At 38.0% G+C, this 20,086-nt stretch overlaps 1 protein-coding gene across 1 annotated transcript; it reads left to right on the top strand.

Annotated features, from left to right (window-relative positions):
• Window positions 1-250: 250 nt before the first annotated feature.
• Window positions 251-976, top strand: LOC121400404 (vomeronasal type-2 receptor 26-like; the record flags this gene model as incomplete). Its single annotated transcript, XM_041583394.1, has 1 exon — window positions 251-976. A coding segment is annotated over one exon (726 nt), but the record flags the coding sequence as incomplete, so codon positions are not given.
• Between the last annotated feature and the right edge of the window lie 19,110 nt (window positions 977-20,086).

The following is a 20,086-nucleotide window of genomic DNA, read 5'->3' on the forward strand; positions in this document are numbered from 1 at the left end:
AACCTTGTATCAGGTCATGTTAATGCCACAATATTCCTAACTTTGACAACAGATTTATTCTTTATTTACAGATATGGAAAATTGTCTAAAATGTCCCATCTATGAATGGCCAAATAATGAGAAAACCATGTGTATTGAGAAGCAAACTGAGTTCCTCTCATATGAAGGTGATTCCATAACTCTGGTCTTTATTGTCCTCTCTGTGGTGTCTCTTTTATTAGTGACAGTTATAGCAGGAATTTTTATTTCATTCCGAGACACTCCATTAGTGAAGGCCAACAATCGCAATCTGAGCTTTATTCTCCTTTTCTCCATCAAGCTGAGCTTTTTCTCTGTGTTTTTGTTCCTTGGTCGCCCATCTGATATAACCTGCATGCTCCGACAAACCTCTTTTGGTATCAGTTTCTCCATAGCTATGTCTTCTGTCCTGGCAAAAACAATTATGGTTTGTATTGCTTTCAAAGCCTCCAATCCTAATAGTCCTTGGAGAAAATGGTTGGGATTCAAAATCACATATTTTATAGTCATTATTTGTTCATTCATTCAGTTTCTAATTAGTGCTATCTGGCTGATCATTTCTCCCCCATTCATGGAGCTCAACATTCTGTCTGAACCTGGAAAAATCATCATTCAGTGCAATGAGGGCTCTGTCATTGCCTTCTATATTGTCCTCTCCTACATGGGATTGTTGGCATCTGTGAGTTTCATTGTAGCTTTCTTGGCTCGGACATTACCGGACAGTTTTAATGAGGCCAAGTACATCACTTTCAGCATGTTGCTCTTCTGCAGTGTTTGGATCACAATGATCCCGGCCTATCTGAGCACCAAAGGCAAATACATGGTGGCAGTGGAAATATTTGCCATAATCTCTTCAAGCTGTGGCCTTCTCTTCTGTATATTTCTACCCAAATGTTACATTATTATATTTAAGCCAAATAGGAATACAAAGCAATATTTACTGGGGAATAATAAATAGAGGAATGTATCAGCAAATGTGACTTATTTGATGCCATTTTATATGTAATAATCTATAATCTTTAGTCTAATATATTTCAATGCAAAGTAGGATAGTCTCACATACTCTTGAATATAGATAAAAAATTTTTTATAAACAACAAATGTTGTTAAGTAATAACGGTATGTTACATGGCTAATTACCATCAAGTTTATTGTGTCATTATCACCATTAGTGAGTGATAGTGATGGTCGAATTTGTCCCATTTCGAAACGCGGTAGCTGATGCCCGAATCAATTCTGACGCTAGTGTGAATTTTCACGCCAGTGTTAAAGTCCAATAATGTTGATGCGTGACTTTTCCAGTGCACGTCCAAAAAATTTTGATGCAAAAATGTGATGGCAAAACGTGGAAACTCACCACAAAATTGTGCCTGGTGAATTTATTCCCCCATCACTAATGAGTGATCCTCACAAGTGTATGTACCTATTAATGCAGCCTGCTAAAGGAACTCAGGAATTTTCCCCATATTAGGATGGCCAATGATAGGAGGAAGAGGAGGATGGGTCAAGCAGGCAGAAGGAATTAGGGATGCACCAAATCCACTATTTTGGATTCGGCCAACCCCCAAATCCTTTGCGAAATATATGCAAATTAGTGGTGGGAAGGGTAAAACATTTCTTACTTGTTTTGTGATAAATGTCACCAGATTTTCCTCCCCGCCGCTAATTTACATATGCAAATTAGGATTCCGATTCAGTTCTGCCAGGCAGAGGAATTCAGCTGGATCTGAATCCTGCTGAAAAAGGCTGAATCCCGGCGGAATCCCAAACCGAATCTTGGATTCAGGGCATCCCTAGAAGGAATGCTTATGGATGGATTCTAATGAAGGCTTGCTGTGACTGGTTGTTATGCTAGCAAATATGTAAAGGAATAGAGTAGTACTGCAAAGAGCCTGTACTATGTCTTACACATTTACACATTTACATGTTAACAATGATGAACAGTAGGGATGAGCAAATTTCTTCACCGAGCTTCGCTGCAAAAATGACACCCATAGACTTCAATCAGAGAAGAAAATGCGCGTCAAAAAACATTTGCAGCATGACAAAAAAAGATTATCGGCCCTAGACTTTAATGCACTTAGGCAAATTTTTACAGATGGTGAATTTTTGTCGAAGCGAAACGGGTCAAATTTGCCCATCCATATAAAACAGTACATTGTCCTTGATCCCAACTGTGATATAATTAATCCTTATTGAAATCAAAACCATCTTATTGGTTTTATTTACTGTTTTAATGATTTTCTAGTAGTCTTAAAGGACCAGTAACGTCAAAAAATTTTATTTGAGAAATACATTCTACATGTTAAAAATAATGGGCATGCCCTAATAAATTAATATTACACACCTAGCGCTTTTTTTAAAAAATAAATCAAAATACCTTTCCTCCATTACATGGAAAACAGCGAAAAGGCGACCAGTGCGCACTCCCGACGCTGTACACACAACCGGAAGTAGGGAAACCGGAAGTCAAAACACAGAGCAGCCGGTAACATCCAAGCAGGCAGTGGTGAGTGAACTGCTGCGCGAAGAGAAAGACTGAGGATTTTAGGCGCTGCACACACAGATAGAGAGAGGCTGAGAGGACAGAATGCTGCAGGGACTTAAACGCTGCGTGGAGAGAGAGGCTGGGACAGAAAAGCTGCCGGCAGAGAGGCTGAGGGGAGAAATGCTCAGGTAGGAAAGACTGCGGGGAGAAAAGTTTAGGAGACAGAAAAGCTGCCGGCAGAGGGGAGGGAAACACTGCGGGGACACAAACGCTGCAGAGTTACAAAAGCCTGAGGAGGAGGAACGGGTGTCGGGAGAGGGGAGGTAAAGGGTGCGGGGGGGAAAGAGAGATAAATGATCTTGACAAAAATATTCTGGAGGAGGAGAGAGAGAGACATGCTGGAGGAGTCAACATTGCTGGGCAAAAGAGCAGGGAGATAATGTAACAGGACAGCTGTCAGCTGTGAGCGTGAGCAGAGAAAAGCATCCAGAAGTGACATCAGTCCAGGAAGAGAGACACAGCAGCGCGCACGTAGGGGAGAAGAGAAGGAGAACCAGCAAGAAGATGGCGGAGACCCCTTGGACACCGTGGGACAGTGCCGGTTTGAGTTTTTTCCTATGTCTTATCCAAACAGCAGGAAAGATCAGCATATTGGAGGTAAGTAATATGTATGCATTTGTTTTTTTTTTTATTTTTAAAAATTGTGTTACTGGTCCTTTAAGGTGTGAAGATCCAAACTACGGAAAGACCTGTTATCTGGAAAACCCTAGGTCCCGAGCATTCTGTATAATATGTCCCATACCTGTATAGGGAATGTTGAGATTCATTTAGGGGGTCCTTTACTAAAACTCAAATTAATGTAATTTTTTTATTAAAACATATTCAACCAAACTCCCTTACACAAATTGAACTCATTTATCAATAATTTTTATCGAAAAAGTTGGAATCAGAAAATCTCGACATTATAAAATTGTTGTCTCAAAAACATGTATTTATCAGATAAAAATCAGCGTGAATCACTATGTCAAGAAACATCTTCAGGGACATCTGTCATTGACTTCTATATAACCTCAACAGGCTTGAGGTGGAGTATTTTTGGATTTGGATTTTTAGCAGCTTTGGAGTATAATAAAAATCTAAAATTTGAGTTTTCCTTTTTTACAAACTTGACCAGAAAAATGTGAAGTTTAATAAATGGGCCCCTAAATATTGAATATTCATTGGATAATTAAACCATATGGCATGTATCACTGATACAGATTATGGAGGATTAACCCGAATAAGTGAATTTCTGCTAGGAATACAAAGGTAAGTATATTACACATTATAGGGCAAATTTATTAAAGGTCAGGTTTTAGAGGTTTTTTATATATACCTCAAACTGAATTGCTTGAATTAATCGAGTTTTCTAGCGAAACCCACCCTGAACATCCTAAAGGCTATTAACATCTTCAAATGGTTCAAGGGACCTCTGTCATTGACTTCTACGTGATCTATTTGCAACAAACTCATTGCAGTTCATTACCACTTTATATCCAAATCTCTTAACCTTTTGGCTGTCTCTGAAACACGGCTCACACCTACTGACACTGGTGACCTGCTGCCCTCTCCTATGGAAACTTCTTATTTTATCAATCCCCTAGACCATAAGGTTGTAATTCTTCTCTCCCCAAATGTAGGTTTCAAATTCTAACCACACCAATTTTCATTCCTTCAATTCTTTTGACTTGAAATGGTGGATGTCTCTCGTGCCATCCTTTTAACCTCTCTAGCTCTCCCTTTCCACTATATGACTATCACTTACTTTCAGATAGAAATCTTACCACATTTGACCTACAATACCAATCAACAGTAGTAGCACATCAGATCTCTCATATTAACAAACTCTCTTGTCCAAATATGTCAGCTTCTGTCTTCAGTGATGTTCTTTCATCAACTTTGGACACGTTTCCTTCTTCCACCACCCATCTTAGTTGTCCAGCTAAACTCCAACCCTGGCACATTAGCTTAATTCAGTTCCTAAGAAGATGTAGCAGATTAGCTGAACAGTCTAGTGATGAGCAACATTTTTCATCAAGTTTTGGCAACATAGAACTCCAATGGGTGAAAAAATTTGTCAATTGGCAAAACATTTTTGCACTTACCCACCTATTTAACCTTTCACTCTCTATATCTTTCTGAAGAACTATAATGTGCCATTGTGATTAGATTAGAGGAAGAATTTAAATGCCAAGAACGTCCAACACCAGTCCCCTCCCAATTTCACTCCTTCTGTCATTTACAACAAAAACAGCATTAGGCAGGCACCAATCCAGAACGTTCAAGAGAAATAGAATCCATGAGCCAAAAATTTAATTTAAAAATTTGATACTTTATTTCACATTACATCTAAAAGGATTAAGCCTGAGGTGTTTCGTGTCCGACAAGGACACTTAATCATAGGCTAATTTTCTTGAAATACACACAAGATATTTAAAGGAAAAAGAGCCAATAAGAGATCACTAAGGCCAAGCTAGTAAAATTGACTAAAGGTATAAATGTATCTAGTGGCCAATTTGTAGAATACACAATATATAATATTACAAAAAATGTTTATCCACAGAAGTATAAATTCATTATATCCAAAAACATTTAGATGCATTATGTAAACAATTTTTATATATAAATATGCTCAGTATAATATTATAAATATCTAAAAATATACATATATAACAATATATAAATCTATAGATAAATAAATAAAGGATTTCATTTAGATAAAGCAAGAGATATCAAATTCGAAATTTAACCCCATTGGTTGTCTAGTTGCTAGGTAAAAAATCCATTTAGCTTCTTTTTTCAGGAGATTTGAAGTTGTACTTCCTCCTCGACTATTTGAAACAATTTTATCTATAGCTATTATTTTTAGAAAAGACAAATTTCTATTATTGTAATCTGCAAAATACTTAGCTACAGGAGTAACACGTGTTTCTTTTGAAATAGTGAGTATATGCTCTCTAATCCTATCTTTCAATTTACGGCCAGTTTGACCTACATATTGTTTTTGACATTTAGTACACGTCAAAAGATATATTACGTTCTTGGTATTGCAGTTAATTTAATGTTGTATATTATAGATTTTGTTTGTAATGGAAGATGTAAAAACTGATGTTTTCTTCAAAAATTTGCATGTAATTCATCTACCCGTGCCACACTGAAAGCAGCCTTTAGTTTGTAACCATGTGTTTTTTTGTTCTTGAAATTTGATAAAACTTGGGGTTAGTTTATTCCCTATGGTTTCTGTTCTCCTAGGGATAAAGTTATGTCCTCTTTTAAGGACTTGTTTCAAAACAGGATCAATTTCGAGAATCACTAGGTTCTTCTGGATAATATCTCTAATCGAATTAAATTAGGACTATATGTTAAAATACACGATAAAGTCCCAATATTATCTTTGACTTTATAATGGTCTCTCTTAAACAAATCTTCTCTTTTAATTTTTGCCGCTCTTTCAAAAGCTTTATCTAAAATATTTCTGTTATAACCTCTTTGTAATAATTTAGAATGAAGATCTTGGGATTTGGCAATGAATTCATCATCTTTAGTACAAATACGACGTAAACTCAAAAATTTACTATATGGTATATTTTTAGTAAGATGTTTTGGATGACATGACTTCGCATTAAGAATAGTGTTTACTGAACAGGGTTTCCTATAGATAGTGGTAACTATTATTATAATTATTATAATTATTATTAACATGTATTTATATAGCACCAACATATTGCGTATCACTGTAAAGTAAATGTGATTATACAACTAAATCACATGAATTATATACATAGAACATATGGAGTAACAAACATCACAATCAATACAGGTACAAAAAGGTGAGGAAGGCCCTATGCATAGGCATATAGTCTAAAGGGAAGGGAGTAATACACAAGGTGTGGGAGTGGGCAAGATTGAATAAAGTGGGTGAGAAATGTGGTATTGTATGTGGTGTTGTGTTTGGTAGTTAAGCAGAGTGAGGGTAGGCTTCTCGAAAGAAGTGCGTTTTCAGAGATTTCTTGAAAGCAGAAAGGTTGGGAGAAAGTGGGACAGACCGTGGGAGAGAGTTCCAGAGGAGGGGTGCAGCCCTTGCAAAGTCTTGAATGTGAGCATGTGAGGAGGTAATGAGAGAAGAGTTGAGTAGCAGGTCAGTAGAGGAGCGTAGTAAGCGATTGGGTGAGTATATAAAGATGAGAGATGTAGGGTGGGGCAGAGTTATGAAGTGCTTTGAATGTCAGTGTCATTAATTTGAATTTGATTCTGAAAGGTAACGGAAGCCAGTGCAGGGATTGACAGAATGGTGAGGCAGAGGAGGAGCGGTTGCTGAGGTATATGAGCCTCGCAGTAGTGTTCATTATGGACTGGAGAGGTGACAGTCTCTGGAGGGGAAGGCCAATTAAAAGAGAGTTACAGTAGTCTAGACACGATATGATGAGAGAGTGAATAAGAATTTTGGCAGCATCTTGGGTGATAAATGATGGTATTTTGGATATGTTCCTTAGGTAGAAGTGACATGATTTAATAAGTGACTGGATATGAGGAGTGAATGACAGGGCAGAATCTAGGATAACCCCAAGGCACCGGGCCTGGTGAGAGGGGGTGATAGTGGAATTGTTAACTATTATACTGGTGTTAGTTGAAGGAAAGAGAACCATTTCAGTTTTAGAGAGGTTTAATTTAAGGTAGCGTTGTGACATCCAGGTAGAGATAGCGGACAGGCAGGAGGAGACGCGAGTTAGGAGTTCTGGGTTGAGATCAGGAGATGAGAGATAGATCTGAGTATTGTCAGCATAGAGGTGGTAGTGGAAACCATACGAGTTGATTCATTTGCCGAGGGAGGAAGTATAGAGGGAGAATAGTAATGGTCCCAGGACAGAGCCGTGCGGAACTCCAACAGAAAGAGGTAGGGGAGAAGATGCTACTCCATTGTAGGAGACATTGAAGGAACGATTGGTGATGTAAGAAGAGAACCAGGACAGGGCTGTGTCACGAAGGTCAAGCGACTGGAGGGACTGGAGGAGGAGAGGGTGATCTACAGTGTCAAATGTGGCTGAGAGATCAAGCAGTATTAGTAGTGAGAAATGAATGTTAGCTTTAGGGGTTAAAAGGTCATTAGTTAGTCGAGTCAGGGCAGTTTCCGTGGAGTGTTGGGCTTAAAACCAGATTGTAGGGGGTCCAGCAGGTTATTGTCAGAGAGGAATGAGGTTATTCGGTTGTAGACTAGGCGCTCACGTAGTTTAGAGATGAAACGTAGCAGAGAGATAGGTCGGCGGTTGTCAAGATTGGAGGGATCAAGAGAGGGTTTTTTCAGAATGGGGGTGCCAAGAGCATGTTTTAGGTGAGAAGGAAACAGTCCAGTTGAGAGCGAGAGATTAAATAGGTGAGTTAAGGCTTTGATTAGAAAAGGATTGGTATTGCGGAGAAGTTTTGAGGGAATTGGATCAAGCGGGCAGGTGGTAAGGTGAGAAGAGGCCAAAAGCTTTGAGACTTTCTCATCAGTGACAGGGGTGAAGGAGCACAGGAGAGACTGGGGAGTGTGGAGGGAGGGTGGTGGAAGTCTAGGGGGCTTGAGTAGTGTAATGTCCTTCTGATAGTGTCAATTTTGTTTTTGAAGTGCTCAGCAATATCTTGAGCAGAGACAGATGTGCGTGGAGGGGGTGGAGAAGGGGAAAGGAGAGTGTTAAAGGTGGAGAAAAGTTGTGCTGGTTTTTTTTAGAAAGGGAGTTAATGAGGGAAGTAAAGTAAGTTTGTTTGGCTTGGAAGAGGCTGGTGTTATAGGAGCGCAGGGCAGATTTGTAGCTCCAAAAGTCTGATTCTGAATGGGATTTGCGCCAGCGACGCTCAAGTGCACGTGAATGTCTTTGGAGCGCTTTTGTATGAGCAGAAAAAGGGCCTGTGACGCCCGAAACATGTTGTGTGGACTATAATAAAGTTGCACTTTAGCAGTTATTCTGCAAGTTTGTTCCTCTGTTCTCCGCTTTTGATTGTATGAGCAGTATGCCAAGGTTGAAGTGGTTTGGGTCTAGAACGTTTAGTTTTTATAGGAGCAGCTCATTTACGGCAGTGGTGAGAGTACTATAGTAGACAGAGGTAGCCACATTAGGACATGAGATGGCTGAGATATTAGAGTGAAGAAAGTCAAAGGAAGAAGAGAGATGTGACACGTCTACAGCTTGCAAGTAACTACAGCATTGTTTTCAGTGTAAAGAGTAATATCCAAAAAATTGATGGACTCAGTGTTTATTTCATTCATGAACTGTAAATTCAGATTATTGTGATTAAGATAGGAAAGAAATTCTGTGTGCCCGACCAAACAATCAGAATATCATCTATGAAGCGACCATAGTATTGTATATATCCAGAAAATAGATTTTCATTTTGAAAAATATACATTTCTTCCCACCATCCTAAAAAGAGATTAGCATAGGATGGTGCAAACCTCGCACCCATAGCTGTGCCACAGCATTGCAAGTAATATTCATTATTGAAAAGAAAAGAAAAAAATGATGTGTTAGTAAGAAATGAATAGCTGGTAATATAAAGGAAATCAAATTGGTGTTGTATGCACTATAATGTTTAAGATGATATTCAATTGCAAACAAACCCAAATTATGTGGGATACATGAATACTAGGACACTACATCTATGGAGGCCCATTTATAGGAGGCATCCCACTGAAATGTACTTAAAGCATGTCTAACATGACCACTATCTTTCAGGTAGCTAGGTAATCTAAATACTAGAGGTTGCAGAAAATGGTCTATATACTCACATAGATTTTCTCCTAGTGAACCGATGCCAGATATAATTGGGCGACCTACTGGTGGTCTATTAGGTTTATGTGTTTTAGGGAGATAATGAAAAATCGCTGTTCTTGGATTTTCAACCTTAAGAAAAGTAGTTTCAACTATAATATTGAACTGTAAAGCAGTTGACAATAAATTCTCTATTTCTAGTTTAAGTTTTGCAGTTGGATTTTTATTTAACTTTTAATAGGAAGACAGGTCTGATAATTGTCTATTTGCTTCTATTAGATAGTCGTTTTTATTAAGAATGACATTTTGGCCTCCTTTATCGGCTCTTCTGATGACTATAGTTTGATCTTTTTTAAGATTATTTAACGCTTGTCGTTCTCTATTTGTCGTAAATCTATTGATATCAATTACTGTATCAAACAAATCAACATTTTTTGTAGGACAATAGGTTAAACCTTTTTCTAAGATATTAAATTCTTCTTTAGTTAGAGTTCGATCTGAAAGTTTTAAAACCTTTTGTTCCTCTCTCTCAGTGGGTATTTGAATGTTCTCATTCTTTCATCTTCCTCTCCTGAATCGCTTGAAAGGAAGTTTATTTTGTTCCTCCATTTGTTCTTTTTTCCATACATTTTTTGCAGGATAATAAGGTTCAGAGGACATCTCTCATTCTGAAAAGACTTCTTGGACATACAGATGAAGCCACTTGGATTTGTGAGTTAAATGCGTCATGACTCAGAGTTAATTGAAGAAACTGTGTTATCTAAAGTTATCTTAACTCATTTAATGCATTTAACCTTTTCATTAGCATACCAAAGCACCATTGTTCACAATGGTGAATGCTTTAATTAGATGGGATGTTATGTCACAGTTTTCTGTGTTAAATGAGATAAATGGGATATCTGTGTTTAGTTATTCTGTGTCAAACAGACAAACCAAAGTGGCTGCATCTGTATGTATTTCTTTTTCCCTGTGAAGACAAAGGAGAGGAGGAGCAGCCATCAGTACCCATTTCTTCAAAGCTATCATATTCAGTGTCCGAAAAACTGACATGTTTGTCTTTGGGTAGTTTTATATATGGACTTCTGAGAATTATATCTTTTTTGATCTGGTATATATACTTTTCTATATCTGTCACCAATTCAAGACCAGTTATAACCTTTATTTAACTCATAATCATTTTTATATTGCTTAAATGTATTGGTTTTCATGTCCATTAGTTCTTTTTTCGATTTTATCAACTTTTTTATTCATATTCTCAGTGAGTTTCAAATATTCTGGTTGTTCAGTAGAACCTGAATATTCATTTTTTAATTTAGAAATATCATTTCATAAAAGATCATACGTTTGACATTTTTTATCAGTCAGAAGAGGCATTTGACGTAGAGAACAGTTATTTCCCAAGTTACAGACTTCCTTTTTGCCTTCTCCAACTGGATGTTATGGCTCCACCATTCCTATGGGATGTTTAGATGTACGGTAATCAAATGGTGAATTCTAACTTGCTCTCACTGATGAAAACATTTCTAAAAATGCCTTAGAAATTAATATAAAGAGGGTGAGTTTTTCTGTGGGAAGCTCTAATATCAAAATTTGCTAAATCTGCCCCATAAAACATACATCACCTCCTTCTGAAAACACCTATAAACATTGCTTATAGAGGAACTGGTTGTGAGTATCAGGATAGTGGAACCTACAGAAGACAATTAATTCCCACAAGTGCAATAATATTGAGTCTAACCACTCACCAGAAATGCCTTTATAAACATATGTATCAAATATCTAGTCCATACAGTATATCCACCCTCATGGAAAGGCTCCAATTAAGCAAATACACATAATGTCCTTTTTCTGTGACCAGTGTTCCCTCTATATGAAAGATACAGATACTTTTAATGAATGGGGTTTTATGTGCTACTGACTTGTGGATCCTAAACTTAACCTTAATGTTTTTTATTATATACATATGGGAGTTGGAGATTCTTGACTTACAGGTTGCCAGAGAGCTCCTTTATTCCCTGAATATCCATGAGTGTGCAGTTTACAGGGACTCCTGGACAGAGAGACAGCATCATATTTCCCTGAAAAGTCTCTGTATCATTCCCCTCAGGCTTCACTGTGGGTTACCCCATTTTCCATAGCAAGGGGAACCATGCAGGGCTGCCCCCTGCCTCCCCTATTATTTGTGCTAGTAATAGAACCCTTCACCCACGCTACTTGACCACAACCACCATAGTAGGGTGTTGAATTCAGGGTATTGAGGAAAAAATCCAACTCTATGCTGATGTCACTCTTGTGTACCTGGAGGACAGGGGATCCTCTCTATCATAACAAAAAAGGTAAAGTTGTGCTCACCACTCATTTTTAAAAACATTAAGTGGGGGAGCAATGAGGTTGTGACCACAAAATGTACATAGATAAATACAAGAAATATGCTGCACTTGCATTGAGACTTTTGTGCCTTAAGCTACTAAAAAATGCCTTCCCCTTTAAACAAAACAGGAATTGTTTGTCCATATATTGCAATATATTTAAGATGGCCAACTGCATCAAAGTCATCCCATATCTGGCCAGTCCTACACTCAATTTTCATCTGATTCATTAAGAATTCAATTGCTTCATTGTACATTTTATAAAGAGACTACATTTTAATTGCAACTTACTTGCTGCTTTCAAAGTAAAACTCCAAAACGTGGTTGCCCTTTTATTAGCCGCCTGTGGGATCTATAGCTGGAAGGTGTGGGAGCTACAACAGGGGAGCTGGCCACTGCTGCTATATGAACCCTCTATATAATACCTTCTTTCTATAACCCAACAATTCAGTGTGATTTCTGGTTTAAAGGTCAGTCTTACTAAACTGGTTCTATTCATGACCCCCCTGCTGCAGACCTACAGTTAACCACTTGCATGATGAAAACAGGTGATGAATTTTCATATCTAGAGTATGAAATATCTAATGACCTAAGTCTATAACTGTAATGGATATGTGAACAGTACTAATGATTTTATATCTTCCTAAACAAAAATTTGAGTTTCTATAAAGTAATGGGATTAAATTCTGATACCCTAGTGGCTCCAACATGTATGTGCATTCCACCAAAATAACAATAGGCAGAGCCATCAGGGAAAAATAATCCCATCACCCAGACTCCAATACACTTTCCCCACCTACCGTATATACTCGAGTATAAGCCGACCCGAGTATAAGCCGAGGTACCTAATTTTACCTGCGAAAACTGGGAAAACGTATTGACTCTAGTATAAGCCTAGACACAACTACAGCCCTGTCTCCCAGCAGCGCATATTCCGCCAAAGTGACCCCCCAGCGATCAACCAGACTTCTTTGCAAAGTTGATGGTGACAGAGAATTGCCAAACGGATTACTGTGTGCATTGTCCCACTGTCCCACTACCATGTGCAGAGGGTGCTGAGTGATATTGTACAAAATAAGGGTGTGGAAGCACTCTAAAGGCTAAGTAATAGTATATTTAAGTATAATGGAAGTGCTAGTTTTAATGCACATTCCCTGGTCCCCTGTCTGAAAAGTAAGTTTACAAAACAGGGGTTTTTAGTTACAAAGTTATGATCATAAAGTTGAAAAGCCACCATACCACGTCAAGGTAAACCCCACATGCCGGTCCCTAACTTGTTTGCCTTTCGGCCATGGTATAAAAAATCTTACTGCATAGTAGCATTCTGTGTAATCAGTGTCTGTTGAACCTTGGTTTCAGTGAAAAGGATCTATCCTCCCCCACCAGTATAGTAACTTTGTAACTAAAAACCCCTGTTTTGTAAACTTACTTTTGAGACAGGCGCCCAGGGAATGTGCATTAAAACTAGCACTTCCATTATACTTAAATATACTATTACTTAGCCTTTAGAGTGCTTCCACACCCCTATTTTGTACACTGTTTGATATTGCCATCACTGTTAATCTTTCGTATAACCAACAGAGGGCGCTGTGTGATATTGTCATCACTGTTATTCTTTCATATAACCAATAGAGGGCGCTGTGTGATATTGCAGTCACTGTTATTCTTTCATATAACCAACAGAGGGCGCTGTGTGATATTGCAGTCACTGTTAATCTTTCATATAACCAACAGATGGCGCTGTGTGATATTGCAGTCACCAACAGAGGGTGCTGTGTGATATTGCAGTCACTGTTATTCTTTCATATAACCAACAGAGGGCGCACTGTTATTCTTTCATATAACCAACAGAGGGCATTGTGGGATATTGCAGTCTCTCCCCAAGTGTACTGTTGGTATAGGAATGATTAAAAGTGACTGCAATCTCAGTTTCTCGGGTCGGGTACCGCTGACCCGAGTATAAGCCGAGGTAGACTTTTTCAGCACTTTTTGGATCGCTGAAAAACTCGGTTTATACTCGGGTATATACGGTGGAAACAATAGGGATTTACTGGTAGGCTGGGCCAATAGGGGCATAAAAGAAGCCACAGGAATGTACCACTGCACATTAGATCTATTACTTCCCTACTCTTCACCATTATTTACTTGGAGTCTTCTTTGGATAGTGGACTTGTGTGGGACCCCAGAACTGCCTTTTTATATTTGTACAGAAGGATTTGTTGCTGCTGTTCTACCCTTGGAATTTACAAAATAAATTGGAAATTGTCTAGTAGTTACTCTCAAGTATTTTTTACATGCTTCTGTTAGGTAATTTTCATGACGGTAATGAACACTCCAAACTTCCCTTGGGATGTAATCTTAAGTACTAAGGATCGATCTATAAACCTGATCCATTTCATGCAGGGGCAGACCTTGCAAAAGGTGGATGTGGAAAAACAGCAGCCTGCCAGAAAGCATTTCTCTCCTAAAGTGCAGGCACAAGTCACATGACCAGGGGCAGCTGGGAAATTGACAAAATGTCTAGCCCAATGTCAGATATCAAAATTAAATATAAAAAAATCTGCTTGCTCTTTTGAGAAATGGATTTCAGTGCAGAATTCTGCTGGAGCAGCACTAGTAACTGATGTGTTTTGAAAAAAACATGTTTTCCAATGACAGGATCCCTTTAAGTACTAAGGATCAAGCTATAAACCTGTTCCATTTCATGCAGGGGCAGACCTTGCAAAAGGTGCATGTGTTAATAGACTTCACCAAAAAGGCCCACAGACACCCCTTGTAGAATAACATTGTATTCCCTCACCTGGCTCATATTCTTCCACCAAGGTGCTTGTTAACTCTGGTTAATTAATGGGATCACAACCATCTCAGATATGTGGCACACAACTCTCCTAAAACCGTTGCCACACTGAAGTCACAGCATAACAAAACTTACAATAGCTGGTATACCTGCAAGTTAGTAATGCCTTGAGATGGCAAAACAAACACAAACCCATCAGGTTATCTCCTTCTCATGTACTGGAATCCTTTCAAAGTCTGACCCAGAAAGGTGCCCTTTAGGAAATATACAAAATGCTATAAAAATTTCTTGTTAAAAACAACCCTGGCAAAGGTAGGGATACATAGGAGAGGGACCAGGCTTATTTAACTGATGATCAATGGAAAGCGGCCTTGCAAGCCCCTGAATATCTGGAGCAGCACTATTAACTGATTCATTTTGAATTTTTTTTCCCCATGACAGTATCCCTTTAAGATTACATCCCAAGGGAAGTTTGGAGTGTTCATTACTGTCATGAAAATGACCTAACAGAAGCATGTAAAAAATACTTGAGAGTAACCACTTGGCAATTTCCAATTATTTTGTAAAGTCCAAGGGTAGGTAGGTAGGTCTGCAGCAGGGGGGTCATGAATAGAACCACTTTAGTAGGACTGTGCTTTAAACCAGAAATCACACTGAATTGTTGGGTTATAGAAAGAAGGTATTATATAGAGGGTTCATATAGCAGCAGTGGCCAGCTCCCCTGTTGTAGCTCCCACCCCTTCCAGCTATAGAACCACAGGCGGCTAATAAAAGGGCATCCAAGTTTGGGAGTTGTACTTTGAAAGCAGCAAGTAAGTTGCAATTAAAATGTAGTCTCTTTATAAAATGTACAATGAAGCAATTGAATTCTTAATGAATCAGATGAAAATTGAGCATTGGACTGGCATATCGGGGATGACTTTGATGCAGTTGGCCATCTTAAATATATTGCAATATATGGACAAACAATCCCTGTTTTGTTTAAAGGGGGAGGCATTTTTTAGTAGCTTAAGGCACAAAAGTCTCAATGTCTTAATATATTGATAATGAGTTGAGTGCAGCATATTTCTTGTATTAATCTATGTAAATTTTGTGGCCAAAACCTCATTGCACCCCCACTTAATGTTTTTAAAGATTAGTGGTGAGCACAACTTTCCCTTGTTTGTTATGATAGAGAGGATCCCCTGTCCTCCAGGTACACAAGAGTGACATCAGCATAGAGTTGTTTTTTTTCCTCAATGCCCTGAATTCAACACCCTACTATGGTGGTTGTGGTTGAGTAGCTTGGGTGAAGGGTTCTATTACTAGCACAAATAATAGGGGGGGCAGGGGGCAGCCTTGCATGGTTCCCCTTGCTATGGAAAATAGGGTAACCCACAGTGAAGCCTGAGGGGAATGATACAGAGACTTTTCAGGGAAATATGATGCTGTCTCTCTGTCCAGGAGTCCCTGTAAACTGCACACTCATGGATATTCAGGGAATAAAGGAGCTCTCTGGCAACCTGTAAGTCAAGAATCTCCAACTCCCATATGTATATAATAAAAAGCATTAAGGTTAAGTGTAGGATCCACAAGTCAGTAGCACATAAAACCTCATTTATTAAAAGTATCTGCATCTTTCATATAGAGGGAACACTGGTCACAGAAAATGGACATTATGGGGCAGATGTATCAAGGGTCGAATATCGAGGGTTAATTAACCCTCGAAATTCGACTGGCAAATTAAAAGGATTTTGCGGAATTCCTTCAATCGAACGATCGAAGGAATAATCGATCGAAGGATTATCCTTCGATCAAAAAAGTGTTAGCAAGACTATGGGGACCTTCCCCATGAGAGCAAGTTAGAGTACACCATTTGATTACCGTACATCTAAACATCCCATAGGAATGGTGGAGCCATGACATCCAGGTGGAGAAGGCAAAAGGAAGTCTGTAACTTGGGAAATGACTGATGGAGTGAAATTGGGAGGGGACAAGAAGTGTTGTCATCAGCATAAGTATGGTTGAATAAACTTTTCCTAGAGATTTCTAATAAATGTAATTCTAAAACAATTTGACATGCTGAGTAATTATTGAAGACATTTCACTACCCATCCAAGCAGCTTCTTCAGTTCAACTGACTGGTGTTGGACGTTCTTGGCATTTAAACTCTTCCACTAATCCAATCACAATGGCACATTGTAGCTCTTCATAAAGGTGACATCTGAAATTAACAGAGATGTTATTCTGTGGGGTTACTTTGATAGGATTACCAAGGCTTTATGCAACTCCTAGAAACAGGTGTTACTTGTGAGAGTTCATAAATTGATGTTTGAAAGTGTTCTAAAACCACCAGGGTACATATATTAGAACAGCATTGTATGGTGAGAGAGAGAGAATGTAGTGGAACTAGAGGAGCCAGAGTTAGAAAAAGAAACTTAAAAGGCATGATCAAAAAGATAACATTTAAAGCTCAAACTAGCCTTTTTTTAACATTTTCGATGCAAATGGAAGAAGGGAAACTGGATGATATTTGGTGAAAGAGCTGGGATCAAGGGAATGTTTTTTGAGAAAAGTAGTGATTGGTGCTTGCTTGTATGATGATGGAAATGTACCTATAGAAAGTGAAAGGTTAAATAGGTGGGTAAGTGCTGGGCTGAGTGTATCAGAAACTGGGTAAAGTAGGTGAGAAGTATGGGGTCAATGGTGCAGGTTGTGGGATTTGAGCAGTCTAGAAGTTTACTACATTCAGTGATTGATGCATGGGTAAAAGAGGATAAAGTAGAAATGACTGTTTTGCAAGTTAATTTGATATTGTCTGTCTAATTAGGTCATTTTTCCTTTGAAATGAGCAAGGTCTTGGGTAGTTACAGTAATTGGCGGAGAGTGTGGTGGGGCACAGTAGAGAGTTAGAAGTGGCAAACTGTTGTGGTTTAAAGAAGAGAGATACAGCTGTTTAGTTATTAGGAGAGCTTCATTGTAGCAGAAGAGCATGAACTTGAAGTGGATGAAGTCAGGGTTAGTTTGTCTCATATTGATGGGCCAGTCTCACCCATTTCACTTTGCCAATAATTTGCAAAATGTCTATGGACAACAACAGTTTTTGTTTTTTTTGAAGCGAGACAAATTTATTTTGCCAGTCGACAAATTTTTTCGCCCATTGGAGTCTATGTTCATCATATCTGTGGCAAAACTTGATGACAATTTTTGCTCATCACTAGACTGTTCAGCTAATCTGCTACATCTTCTGAGGAACTGAATTACACTAATATGCCAGGGTTGGAATTTAGCTGGACATCTAAGATGGGTGGTGGAAGAAGGAAATGTGTCCAAAGTTGATGAAAGAACATCACTGAAGACAGAAGCTGCCATATTTGGACAGGAGAGTTTGTTAATATGAGAGATCTGATGTGCTACTACTGTTGATTGGTATTGTAGGTCAAATGTGGTAAGATTTCTATCTGAAAGTAAGTGATAGTCATATAGCGGAAAGGGAGAGCTTGAGAGGTTAAAAGGATGGCATGAGAGACATCCACCATTTCACCTCAAAATAATTGAATTAAAGGAATGAAAGTTGGTTATTTTTAGAATTTGCAACCTATATTTAGGGAGAGAAGAATTCCAACCTCATGGTCTAGGCCTTTGACAAAATAAAAAGTTTCCATAGGAGAGGGCAGCAGGTCACCAGTGTCAGTAGGTGTGAGCCGTGTTTCAGAGACAGCCAGAAGGTTAAGAGATTTGGATATAAAGTGGTAATGAACTGCAATGAGTTTGTTGCAAATAGATCACGTAGAAGTCAATGACAGAGGTCTCTTGAACCATTTGAAGATGTTAATAGCCTTTAGGATGTTCAAGGTGGGTTTCGCTTGAAAACTCAATTAATTTGAGCAATTCAGTTTGAGGTATATATAAAAAAAACTCTAAAACCTGACCTTTAATAAATCTGTCCCATAATGTATAATATACTTACCTTAGTAATCCTAGCAGAAATTCACTTATTCGGGTTATTCCTCCATGATCTGTATCAGTGATACATGCCATATGGTTTAATTATCCAATGAATATTCGACATTTAGGGGCCCATTTATTAAACTTCACATTTTTCTGGTCAAGTTTGTAAAGAGGAAAACTCAAATTTTAGAGTTTTATTATACTCCAAAGCTGCTAAAAATCCAAATCCAAAAATACTCCAACTCAAGCCTGTTGAGGTTATATAGAAGTCAATGGCAGATGTCGCTGAAGATGTTTCTTGACATAGTGATCCACGCTGATTTTTGTCTGATGAATACATGTTTTTGAGACAACAATTTGATAAAGTCAAGATTTTTTTTGATCCAAATTTTTCGATAAAAATTATTGATAAATGAGTTCATTTTGTGTAAGGGAGTTTGGTCGACTATGTTTTCATAAAAAATTACATTAATTTGAGTTTTAGTAAAGGACCCCCTAAATGAATCTCAAGATTCTCTATACAGGTATGGGACCTATTATACAGAATGCTCGGGACCTGGGGTTTTCTGGTCTATCCATAATTTGGATCTTCACACCTTAAGACTACTAGAAAATCATTGAAAAATTTAATAAAACCAATAAGATGGTTTTGATTTCAATAAGAATTAATTATATCACAGTTGAGATCAAGTACAAAGTACTGTTTCATAGAGATGGGCGAATTTGACCCGTTTTGCTTCAACAAAAATTCTCCGTCTGTAAAAATCCGCCTAAATACATTAAAGTATAGTTGCGATAATTTTTTTTGTCATGCTGCAAATGTTTTTTGACGTGCAACATTTTCTTCTCCGATTGAAGTCTATGGGTGTAATTTATGCAGCGAAACTCGGTGAAGAAATTTGCTCATCCCTACTGTTATCATATTATTATCATAGAAAAAAAAATGTTATTACAATTTTGCATTATTTGATTATAATTGAGTATATGGGAGATGGTCTTTCCATAATTCAGAAATTTCTGGATATTGGGTCTATGGATAACGAATCCCACACCTGTATTCCTATTCATGTGTTAAATGCAATTATTTTATTTATTTACAGAAGTGTATTAAAAACTACAAATTTTAGTATGGAATTGCAATTTGGTAGATTGGAGTAAAAAAAGACATGTTTTCCCATTTTAAATTCTCAGATTATACACATTTCAAACTGAGTTGTGGTTGCAGTACCAGTATTAACCATTTTAAATTCACAAGGTTCATTTAAGGGTCTCTACATATCGTATAGTTGGCCAATCCCAATATCATTGCCAAACTGTTCAGAATACTCCTGGCAAGACTTGTGTGAAATAAAATGATGCAAAGTGTTAGCTTTTCTTTTTCAAAATTACATGACAACTATTTAGCTTTAGAGCTTCAGTATAAAGTAGTCCTTTTTTTTACTATAAAATGCCCTAGTGGTATGTGTAACATGTAAGACATAATACAGGCTCTTTGCAGTACTACTCTGTTCCTTTACATCTTTGCTAGCATAACAACCAGCCACAGCCAAGCCTTAAGTAGAATCCATCCATAAGCATTTTTTTTAGGGATGCACCAAATCCAGTATTCTGCCTTTTTCAGCAGGATTCAGATTCGGCCGAATTCCTCTGCCTGGCCGAACCGAATCTGAATCCTAATTTGCATATGCAAATTAGGGGT

This window comes from Xenopus laevis, chromosome 1L (genome assembly GCF_017654675.1).
Source record: "Xenopus laevis strain J_2021 chromosome 1L, Xenopus_laevis_v10.1, whole genome shotgun sequence".
In the NCBI taxonomy this organism is placed as follows: domain Eukaryota; kingdom Metazoa; phylum Chordata; class Amphibia; order Anura; family Pipidae; genus Xenopus; species Xenopus laevis.